The following is a 12,026-nucleotide window of genomic DNA, read 5'->3' as shown; positions in this document are numbered from 1 at the left end:
ATTTTCTTTCCTCTTTTATCCAGTCAGGAAAGTTCACTGTCTGAAGGCTTACCTGAGCATCTTTGTCTCAGTTCCTCCTCATCATAGTCGATAAGTAGTTTCCTACTGTAATGTACCAAGAGAATGGCTAATCAATTTACTATTCCATGTTGACATAAAATCACTTGCCTATCACTTTACACTTAAAGGAATATTTCAGGCATTATCCATGACTCTCCCAGAACTTGTAAACATATGCTATAAACATGTGGACTCTGTAATGTAAGCTTATAACTGATCAAGGAAGATATAGAACATAAGGGTCATGAATCAAAAGCAAGCCAACTCCATACACGAACAAAGTTTTATCACATAATGGAAAGTGTCCTGAACTCAGGAACCCTTACATTTGTAGCCAATTATTGCTTGTTCTTGGACATATTGTTTCTCTTAGGTTTGATATCTTCCTCTTAAAAATGATGACTTTACTGCTTTTATACACCAGGCTGTATGATTCAATAATAAGTATGTATAACAAATAGAAAAGCCACAAATTCGTCTGTTTCTTATGGCTGAACTGTTTTCAAAGAATATCATCCATTTAACATTTTAACTTGACGTTATTTGTACCTCAAGTGAATACATTTAGACTAAAAATGCAAAAAGTTTGGATAGTAAAAATAAAAGTCCAAAGATTCCTGGACTCGCAAAACACTAGCATGTATTTGATGCCAGTGTGAAAATGTCAAGCGATTTCCTGGGATTTACAATGCAACAGCATGTTCATGTCCTCTCATGTCCCACCCAAAGGGACCCAATATCTTGATGTTTCCAGGCCTTTAAGTCTCCCAAACCCCCAGATTACTCAATGTCCCCAGACTCTCAAGGACCTCTGGTGACCTCAGATCCCCAAATGCCTCCAGGTTCCTCCAGTTCACAATTTACTCAGGTGTCCAAATGCTCCTGGGTTTCCAAATAGCCTCATGACCCTCAGTTCACTCAGGTTTCTTGGTTTCAACAAGTGCCCAATATTTCCCAGACCCTGGAATATTCCAGTCTCTCTAGGGTGCCCAGGACTCCAAATGTCATTGGTGCTATCCCTCTAGAAGTAAAAGATGGGGACAAACTATGTGGCAAAAGTAACTGCAGGAGTTAGAAGGACATTTTAAAATAATAGTGCCCAATTACAGAGATCACATGGGCCTGTTGGAAATGATTAGTATACTTTGAAAGCTGGCTGCCCATGGAGTTCTAGGACTTGGAGTACAGGGCTCAACCCTGGGTTTCTTTTGGTGAGCATCATTATACACTCTCAAGACTGGAATTTCAAAAACTTTCTTCACCTACAGAGTTTAAAAAGTCTTAACCAAAGAGATGGTAATATAATCTTTGGATAAAATACTTGCCTAATTCATGGGAAGTCCCAGGTTAAATTGTCAGCATACACTCCCACTTCACTGCGCACACATAACACAAAACAAAAATCCTGAGACAAAGGACCCTGCATCCATTGCCACTTCTAATTCATCTACATCTTTGATTAGTATCTGGGGTGGATATGTTACTGCCATTCCAAAACAACCTAAACTGAATATGTAAGATGTGGTATTTGTAAGTATGTTGTGTCTCCATTTTGTGTTAATTAACAAGCAAATGGGAAGACTTACACTTTGCTTTTACTCTCAACAGCATAGCGCTTAGCTGTCCATCCAAAAACATCTTGCTTAAAGGTATCGATATCTCTTTGAAGCAGCAGCTTGATGATAAGTTCTGACCCACACCTTACAGCATACATAAGGCTGCTTCTAAAAGAGCAGAGAGAGGAGAGCCTTGCTGTTGGATACTTTAGTAAGATTGTTAAGCCTCTTGCTGCATATGTTTTGCCAGTATTGCCTATGTATATCAAATTGACCATTTACTAACAGACATAAACATCTTGGGAGCCCAAATAATTCTTCTGTAAAGCATCTCCAGGACTAACGGGAGAAAAACAGAAAACCCATTCTCCCACTTAGGTACCACATAGTAGAATTTATCATTCGGTATCCTTTCACAAATACCAAAACTATTTATCAAAGTTGGTGAATATTTAAGTAAAGAATTGGTCATGTCTTCCTTAGTCTGATATATTATAATTCATGATCAACTGAAGATCAAAAGAGAAAAATCTTATTTGTATGATTGACATAATATAATTAGAAAATAAATAATTTAAATAAAAATAGTAGTAGGAGATGATCATGTACTGGAACTAAATAGGTACTGACACAACTGTGCTTTTGAATCAGGAAATAAACCTAGCAATGTGCAAAGTTTCTAAGGTCATCCAATTGGGAAGTAAGAAAGCTGGAATTAAGCTTGGTCTTGTGTGAATATTGAAGTTTCTCCGTATCACCCAGCTATGATTTTTACTCATCCAAACTTCTTGAACAAACGTAGCATTTCATTCTTTTGGCCATGCCAAATGAAAATGTTTCAAAATAAAGAGGGGAAAGCGAAAAAAGGTGAGTACTATGCGATATCAGAAATTCATAGTCACTGAGGGATGATGACCCAATAAGAGTTTGCAAAGAAACGATGCAAATTGCCACCCAGCAGATTTTCATTTTTATGGAAGCAGTTTATACACATATGAAGCAAAACTGACAAATACTTACTATAAAGACACTAAAAGTCACTGTGACTCAAAAATTTAGATTATGTTCTTAAAAACAAAAGATGAGACTCACTTCTCTAAATAAGCTGCCCAACGAATAAGTTGCAATACAATTAATCAAAATCATTTTGTCTCATCAGGAAATATAGACTCTATTGAATGTTATCTTTGTGTTATTCACGCTGAATAAGTATTTTTATACTGAACTGATGGTCTAGGTTAATGTTTTTTCAGTAACTTTTCTACTAATTGAACTTTATATGTCTTGGATGATATTTTCATCACCAAACTCACTAACTTTATTTAAGGACAAAGATTTTGGTTTGGTTTTTGTTTCTTACCTTCCCAGGAAATCACATGTCTTTGCATTAGCTCCATTGTTGATTAAGAATTCTGCCATCTTCTCCTTATTTTGTTTCAGAGCAAGCAAAAGTGGTGTGATCTTGTTCTGTCCAAATAAAAATCAATCGTCGACTGAAAATTAATAAATCCTTGAACACAGTATCATAAACACAGATGAGAAATGGCTGGCAGTTCCTTCCTCAGAGAACTGACTCCCACATATGCCCCTCCTTTTCCATGAAATCCCCCCCAACATAGAGTGATCACATAGATTCATTCCCAAATCCACACAAACCCTGCCTACTGCCACAGGCTTTGCTTCTGTCAAAACACGAGTCTTGATATTTCTTGGTCATCTAAGCAAAAGCTTATTGATTCTGTGTCTTTATTTCAATAATCCTTAACAAAAGCCACAAAAACCAAAACTTAGTTGTTGCTGGCAAAGAAGTTAATTCTTCTGTCTATTTTGTATATCTACCTAAGTTATAAAGAAAGATCTCTTTTCTAGGTGTCCCATGGACCAATAAGAACAATGCATTACCACCTGTCTGAGCATGTGACAAAACTGAAGTACAGGCTCTCTGTCAGGAAAAAAAATCCCTTATTTTGTGTCATTTTTGTGTTTTTAAACTGCTTTTGTGGCAGACGTCAGCATTTAAGGGACAGTGTTGAGAGCTTTGAGATGGAGCAGAGACTTTTTTGCAGTTAGAGGAAAAAGCCTCTTTTTCCTCTGTTCATTCCTTTTTATGTGTGGGGCCCAGAGCCTGAGACACCAGCATCAGAGTCCCATTCCCTGTCAGTCACTTAAGAAAGTGGGCTCTCGCTTAAATGAACAGGTTTCAAAAGATTACCATTTAGCTGTTACAGAGCTCCATACAAAATTTCATTCTCAATTGTGATAATCACCTCAGGCCCTAGGCGTGTGGTGACGCATACCTTAACTGCCAGCACTTGGGAAGCAGAGCCCAAAGATCTCTGGGTGATCGAGGCCAGCCTCATTTATAGAGTGAATTCCAGGACAGCTGGAACTATATAGTAGAGAGACTTAGTCGCAAAATGATGATAGAGATGGGGATGGGGACGGGGACAAGGATGGGGATGATCTTATAACTATGAAGCACAACTACTCTCGGGTTTTACTGAAGTTGGCTTTTGTTTTTTTGAGACAGAATTTCACTGTGCAGTCCAGGCTAGCATCTTGGAGTCATGGTTCTCTCCATCAGTCCCTAAGTGTTACAGTTCTAGGATCTGTGACACGGTGGCTTGTGCCTATGCCATTTTTAATCTAGTATTATTCTGGTTTCATTTTAATCACTACTTTAAGCTGTTTATAAGCCAACCGTAAGCTAAGACATGAGTAGAAAGGCAACAGTATTGTCAATAATAATTCTAACAGTGATCTATACATAATACTTTCATGATGAAGAAAGCCACTAGACCACTTCATCTGTATGAAACAGTGCAATTTTGTTTGCAGTTGCCATAACCTTGTAGAATTACCTACAATTAAACTAATAGTACACGCAGGCATTTCGATGTGAATATGTTTGAGACAGAGCTAAAGAAAAAGCTTTAAAATGGCAAATTTGAACACTTAAAGTTCAATCCCATTGCTAAGGGAGTAAGAGGAGAAAAGGACCATATCGTTATAAATTGTTTTAAAAGTTTAAAATATTTATCACAAGACACCATTAAACAACTGTTGTTGCAAACACACGCTTAGGCTAAGTAGATGACATCTGGTAACGTGAAGGGGTTTGTAGCAAACTGGAGCACTTGTGGGCCTCAGACAATAGGGATACCTACATCACACACAACAGACAATAAAATGAGCTCAAAGCATTCTAGACTTGAGCACTTAAAAGCAGGTTGAATTGGTACAACCACTCTGGAAATCAGTCTGGTGGTTCCTCAGAAAACTGGGCAAGTCACTTCTGGAGTACCCTGCTATATCACTCTGGATACCCAGAGGATTCCCCAGCATGTAATAAGGATACGTGGTCCACTATGTTCATAGAAGCCCTATTTATAATAGCCAGAAGCTGGAAAGAACCCAGGTATCTCTCAACGGAGGAATGGATACAAAAAATGTGGTATATTTACACAATGGAGTACTATTCAGCCATTAGAAACAATGAATTCATGAAATTCTTAGATAAATGGATGGAGCTGGAGAACATCATCCTAAGTGAAGTAACCCAGTCTCAGAAGATCAATCATGGTATGCACTCACTGATATGTCGATATAGCTTAGAAACTTGGAATACCCAAGACATAATCCACATATTAAATGATATCCAAGAAGAACAGAGGAGTATCCCCTGGTTCTAGAAAGCCTCAGTGCGGCAGTATAGGGCAAAACCAGAACAGGGAAGTGGGAAGTGGTTGATGGTGGAACAGGGGGAGGGAAGAGGGCCTATGGGACTTTCGGGGAGTGGGAAGCCAGGAAAGGCGAAATCATTTGAAATGTAAATAAAAATATATTAAATAAAAAAATAAAAATAAAAAGAATCTCCTTAGGCTGAGTGTGGTGGTGAATGCCTTCAGTCTCAGCACTCTGGAGGTGGAGGCAGGAGGAATGAGTTCAAGGCCAGCCTAATCTACAAAGTGAGTCCACGATAGTCAGGGATTTAACACAGAAAAACCCTGTCTCAAAACAAAAAAGAATGTCCAAGGGATGGAGAAATGACTCAGTGTTATGAGCATTATCTGCTCTTCTAAAGGACCTGTGTCCCAGTCCCAGCACCCACAAAGTATCTCACAGCCATCTGTGATTTGTTTCAGGGGTTCAGGCACCCTCTTTTGGCCTGTGTGGGCACTGCATGGTAGGCAAAACACCCATCCACTTTTTTTTTTAAATAAAAAAAAGGGGGGGGGTGCGGAATAAGGCTTTCCTGTAGTTTAACTGTGGATTCAGCTCCTGGAGAACACCATTTATATCTATGGACTCTACTGAGTTCTTCGTCCTTAAAAAAGGAAAATAGTTATTGTAGATATGGTTTACATTTTGTGGGGGGGGGGGAAGTAAAATTCTTTTCTACAGCCTGAAATCTTAAAGGAAACATGTTTGAACACTTGTGCTGACTCACACCGTCCAGGTGAAGTCTAGACACGTGTGTGTTTGGAGACCCTCGCCATCATTACGCTGTCCAATTTCAGTTATTTCTTTTGCATGGGGAAGCAGACAAGCTTCATGTCCACCTGGTCTCTCACAGGCAGATACCACAGCCCCACCGTGCAGTGCTTCTTCCAAAGTCCCACCATTTACCAGTTCTCCTTCTTATTTCAGGATTTGGCCAAACGAGAGAAAAAAGACAAACACCATCTTTGTTGAAAACTCCAGTTCATTTTCGAAGTAGGGGCAGAAGCAGCAATAGAGAATTCAAACCATAACTTGATTATGCAAAAATGCAGGGTAAAAAAAAAAATTCCCAAATCTCACCATAGCATCGTAGATTTGAGAGCAGGCTTTAGGCTCTTATGCAAGTAGCAATTTCTGTCAGACAAGGGTCATTTCACAGTGAATCACTAATTTTTCACATTTTAGGGTTTGTTTTTGTATGTAATTGCCAGGGATTCAATGACAGTCTGATTTCTTCAGCGTACTACTAAAGTTCACCTCTAAGCATGCTTGTAAACTGGTAATGTTCTCTAATTAGAATTTATTATCACCAAGCTGTAGAGCACAGAATACGTAAAGAGAGTCATTTTTCAAAGAAAGAAAAATAAACTTCAGACCTCTTCATGCTTTCTCTCCATTACCTAATTCCCAGTTTTGCACGAGTATTTCTTATCCACCTCCCCTTCTAGCTCCCCTCCTTTGGCCTTATCGATCACACCTTGATCGGGTGGCTTTGCTCGCCTGAGCATCCAGATGTGCGGTTACCATAAAACATTTCCTCCTTCGAGGTAAATTTGATATCAAAGGCAAAATGTTCGCTTTGGTTGTCATTTTAAAGTAATCAAGAAAAAAAACCTTTGTAAGACTTAAAATCGGAGCTTTCTCAAATTCATTGTTTTGACAAGTATTTGTCAGAAATACATTCAAGAAAGCTGCACCGTGTAGTGCTTCTTTCAAAAGTACCACTGTTTACAGTGGCGTCTTCAATGATTGAGTTATTTCAAAACATTTTTACCCAAGGGCTGGAGCTTTGAAAACACAGAAAACTGACTCTCTGTACACACGGCTATTAACAACCTGCGTGTTTCCAGTAGGTGAGAATTAAGCCTGGGTGGTGCATACCTCGTTTACTGCTTCAATGTTTGCCTTGTATTCGAGCAGCTTCGTGGCTGTCTTGATGTCCCCATTGTAGACAGCGTAGTGCAGGGCAGTGTTTTCGCTACAGTCCATGATGTTTGGGTCGGCACCATGCTTCAAGAGAATATCAAGGCATTCTATCTGTCTGCATTGGGAGGCCTGTGGATGTCATACCAACACACAGATGGTTAAAGATTTCAAGATCAGCATCCCACGGTCTTCAGTATTTAGGTGCCTTTTAAAAGAACCTAGCTCCACCTCTTCATCTAACAATGTATTTCAAATTCACTATCATCTGAAGCTGATGGCTATAGCATACCTTAATTAGAGGTGTAGCATCTTTAATGTCCTTTGGACTAATCTCACAGCCGCTCTCCACCAGGAGAGTCACCACCTCAGGATGGCCATAGACGCAGGCAAAATGCAGAGCAGTCCTGTGAGTACAAAGGGATTTTTTTTTATGAACTTCAAAAGCATTTTCTTAAAGCTTATACATGCCATTTATAATCACCAAGTAGCAGTTAATGACTCTGCATTTTAAGTCTTAATTTTCTTCTGAAGAAAAGACACTGTATTGTCTCTTATCACAAAGAGCAGACAATTTCACAGGTGACAACATTCCCCAAACGTGAACTGTTTCTGGGGATTAGAATACAGATTCTTCCTCTTGAGCAGCATGGAGCCGGTATCCAGGCACTCTGCTGGGAGCCTTCTGAACAGAGCACTGTGTGTGTCAAGGAGCACCCAGCTTCAGAGGCCACAGCGCTGATAATGGAGGACAACCCCGAGCTGGGTAGTTCTTGGGACCTGCTCCTCTTAGGATACCAATGCAGAGAAACCTGAAGTGATAGAAATCACGGAACAATGGGAATCCAGGCATCTGCCCACGAAGGGTCAGGACGTCACTGGAAAGTCAAGATGAGGTTGGCAATTTGAAAACTGCCAAAGGTACCAGTGAGCCCTACTGTGTGATGGAGGTCACTGGAGTTAACACCTGTAGGAAAACCAGAACTCACATCAGTCTTGTTGGAAGTATGTCTGGCTTATGAGGAAGACACTGGTCATAACCCTTTAGGAGTGTTTAAACTAGCAAGGGAGGAGGCTGAGAGTACAGAAAGCTAGGCCGTGAAAATGGCAGCCGTGAGTGAAGAAGATGAGGTGAGCGAATACAGGAGGATGGGAACACAAAGCCCCCCCTTGCATTTAAAAATCTCCTTGTAAATTCTCTCAGTAGAAAATGCACATTTCCTGCATCCATGTGAATACATGGGTATACCCTGATGTAAAGTTTCAACTTTCATTTAAAAAAAAAAACAACTTTTAGATGGGATACTAGAAATTTCTTTTCTGCATTTTCCCACAGTGCTACAACACTATGCTTTTTTAGTAGTAGTAGTATTTTTATTTTTGCAGTGGCTACACTAAAGCTGTATATTTGTTGAAACCCTTGAAGAGGCCAGGAAGTGCTCCAAAACTCTCAAGGACTGTGAAGCACTGGTCTGGATTCATTTCGCTGCTAATGAGGATCAGCTGGGTGTTAAACCTTTCCCAAATGTGTATCCTAAGATCTGTGGCAGATGCTTCTCTTTTCTCACCTCAGACAGGACGCTAGCCTGCTTCCCACCTCCTGTGCCTCCCTCCGAGGTGCCCTCCGAGGTGCCCTCCACGCTCTCACGGCTCCAAGCCCACCGTTACCTGTACTTCCAGTCTATTTGTTCCATAGCAAAAACTCCCCGTTCGACAAAGCTCTTTACTGTGTCGACATCGCCCGTGCTTGCGGCCTTGTGGATCGGATAATAAGGCGCATAGCTGGCGTGGTATTTGGGTGGTCGACAGCCTTTCTCATCCTTGCTCCCAAAGCCCACGAAGATATTATTCAGGCCATCACAGAAGCCCAGGGGCGTCCTTTGTTTTTTGTGGAAGAGCCTCTGCATGGTAAATGTCTGCTTCGAAGGCTCCTTCCCTCCTGGTAAGCTTCTCCCACATTCCCAACCCAAAAATTCTATGCTAAAAAGGGCCCTACTAAGCCCAGGAATGGAAGCTTATCGTAAGCCAGCTCCGAAAGATTTCGATATCAAAGAAAACCCGGAGCCAAGTCTTGCCACAAGGTCATAGCAGGAAAGCTCGGTGCTAATTCATTCAGTAGCTGTCAACGGCAGGTGCAGTTGGCAACGCGGTAACCAAGCAACGCCGGTAAACACATACAAGCGGGTGCCCAGGCTCGTGCCAGGTGCGGGCGCACATTCAACTGGGAGGGCTGCCCCGTGTGCCAGCCAGGAAGGTGCTTACTACGCATGTGTAGAATATGATAAGTCAAAAAAAACAGCCAGGGAGGCCACTTGCGTTGCCTCAAATCAGGCCTTGCCTGCACCACCTCTCCTTGCAGTTCTAGGGGCAATGAAAGACGTTTTCTTGGATTGTGTTTTCATTTCAAATTAGTTACAGGAAATGCTTTTTCTTGGTTTCTTTTGTGACCCATTCATCGTTCGTTAATGAGTTGTTTAGTCTCTGAGAGTTTGAATACATGCTAGAGATTTGTTTACTGACAAGTTTATGTTTTAGTGAAGAGCTACAAACAACTGCTGAGAGGAGGAGAATTAGTCTCTCTAGGGATGAGCCTTTTGATTGGTTATTGTGTTAGCTAATCTTATGTCACTAACACAAGCTGGTGTTATCTGAAAGTAGGGAATCTTGATTGAGAAAAACGGCCGCTCTAAGGTCCAACTGTAAGGCATGGTTACATGGTTCTTGGTTACTGATTGATGGAGAGGGAACGTTGTGGGTGCTGCCATCGCCTGGCTAGTGGTCCTGGGTTCTTTAAAGAAAGCAGACCTAGCCAGCCATTAGATCAAGCCTGTAGGCAGCCCTCCTCCATGGGTTCTGCGTTAGCCCCTGCCTCCAGGTTCCTGCCCTGTTTGAGTTTCTGTCCTGACTTCCTTCCATGATGCAGGGCATTATGGAAAGATAAGCCTAAAACTCTTCCCTCCCAAACGTGCTCTTTGGTTATGGTGTCTCATGGCAGCAAGAGAAATCCTAAGACAGAGATACAATTACAAACTGTCAGCCCTAGAAGCATATATATGCAGACAATATTGAATAGACACAGCAGCTTATAGTTCTATAACTTTTCATTTATTTATATATGTAACAACAATAACTAAAGAATAGGACTTGATATCTAAAGGGAGAAACAGAAGGGGCAGAAGGGAGGAACGGGAGGGGAAATGACTGAATTACATTTTAGTTCGACATGCACATGTAGGTCCCTCCCTAGGAGTGAAATTTTCCAAGTTTCTCTGGCAATTCATACATGTTGGTGTTCATACGTGCGTGTTTTAATGTGTGCATTTAATTTCTAAAAGTAAACATTTTCTCCTGACTAATGAAAAGAGAGTGCGTGTGAATGAGCGACTCCTTAATCTGAAAGACCATTGTGAGCACTGTGACGTCATGATGGCCCGGGGCAGAGGAAGCCTGCTACTCTTTTCTGAGTTGCATATTCTGAGGACTCCAAAACTTCTTCCCCTTTCTTGTTAGCCAGGGACAGTGAGTGAATCTGATGGAATCCTGTGGAGTTGCTAACCAGTTCCAGCCCTCCCTACAGGAGCCAGTTAACTCCTCACATGGGAAATTCGTTCAGCCTTAGAATTTCAGAGTGAGATGTTCCTTGATGGCATCAACTTGTTGCCGCGCTCCGTGCCTGCTCTTCCCTATTTGACATCTCTGTGGGACAAGCCCTTCTAGAATCAGCTTCCTCTAAGGCAGAGCCTTCCTCTCAGACTTAGACTTCTAAATGTGATCATAACCTTTTCAGAAAAACAAAGCTTTTTGTCTGTGTGTGTCTGTGTGTATATGTGTGTCTGTGTGTATGTGTGTGTGTGTGTGTCTGTGTGTGTGTCTGTCTGTGTCTGTGTGTGTGTATGTGTCTGTGTGTGTGTGTATGTGTGTGTGTGTCTGTGTGTCTGTGTGTGTGTGTGTCTGTGTGTGTATGTGTGTGTGTGTGTCTGTGTGTGTGTGTGTGTGTGTGTGTGTAGATGCTGTGCCCACTGCCAGCTTTAGTAACACAAGGCTTATGTTATATTGCTAGGCCAAGGCAGAAGAAACTTAGACCTGCAGGATGCTGAGTATCACAAACTTCTACTATTGGAGATTCAAGTCACTCCAGTAGGAAATGTTTTTCTCTTCTGTGGACTACCTTTGTTAAACTTTGTAAACCCTCAAGGCCAGAAAGTGGCCATTCCTGCCACCCCACACCCAGGAGCTACAGCAGTCAGGCACCTCCCCCAGACCCAACTGTCATAAAGGCATTTACAGCCTCTGTAACTGTCACAAAGGTCATCTCCAGCCACTCAACAGGATCCTCCCGAAAGCATGCTAATTTTAGGAGAAAGGTCTAATTAAAAGCCATGAATCCATAAGTAGGAAAATCCACCAATCCCTGAAGTTACCACAAAACCCCACCAATCCTTAAACAGGAAAACCCTCCAATCCCTGAGCTCCCCCAAGCTCAGGACTTGAAATCCCACCATTCCTCATCCTGGAAATCTCCACCCTAGAAAGTGCCACACACCCTGCCAAAACCCCTGCACAAGCACTGTGCTTTGTCCAATTCCTGTTGTTCTTTCTTCCCTCCTGAGCGCATAGGAACCTCCTCTGAGCACAAGAACCCTGGAGCCTCCAATAAATCTCTTTTATGAGATTGCCTGTCTGTCGTGACTCTCATCAGAATAAGACAAGAAGCAACAAAGAGAAGAAGCAAGGAGAAGGAAGTGGGGCTGAGGCTCCTGAGCT

The 12,026-nt window shown here is 41.6% G+C and overlaps 1 protein-coding gene across 1 annotated transcript in view; it reads right to left on the bottom strand.

The window, feature by feature from the left end:
* The window catches only part of LOC127684766 (POTE ankyrin domain family member A-like), a 44,091-nt gene extending 34,922 nt beyond the window's left edge, over positions 1 to 9,169 (bottom strand). Inside the window, exons 1-5 of the mRNA XM_052181615.1 lie at positions 8,931 to 9,169; positions 7,555 to 7,669; positions 7,221 to 7,394; positions 2,977 to 3,083; positions 1,647 to 1,784 (exon numbers count right to left, since the gene is read on the bottom strand). Of these exons, the coding sequence (XP_052037575.1) occupies positions 1,647 to 1,784; positions 2,977 to 3,083; positions 7,221 to 7,394; positions 7,555 to 7,669; positions 8,931 to 9,169 (773 nt within the window). The remainder of the gene's footprint in view (positions 1 to 1,646; positions 1,785 to 2,976; positions 3,084 to 7,220; positions 7,395 to 7,554; positions 7,670 to 8,930) is intronic.
* Positions 9,170 to 12,026: the final 2,857 nt, after the last annotated feature.

The sequence above is a fragment of the Apodemus sylvaticus genome, chromosome 5, assembly GCF_947179515.1.
Source record: "Apodemus sylvaticus chromosome 5, mApoSyl1.1, whole genome shotgun sequence".
NCBI classification, from domain to species: Eukaryota; Metazoa; Chordata; class Mammalia; order Rodentia; family Muridae; genus Apodemus; species Apodemus sylvaticus.
This window is presented reverse-complemented; position numbering and strand designations above follow the sequence as displayed.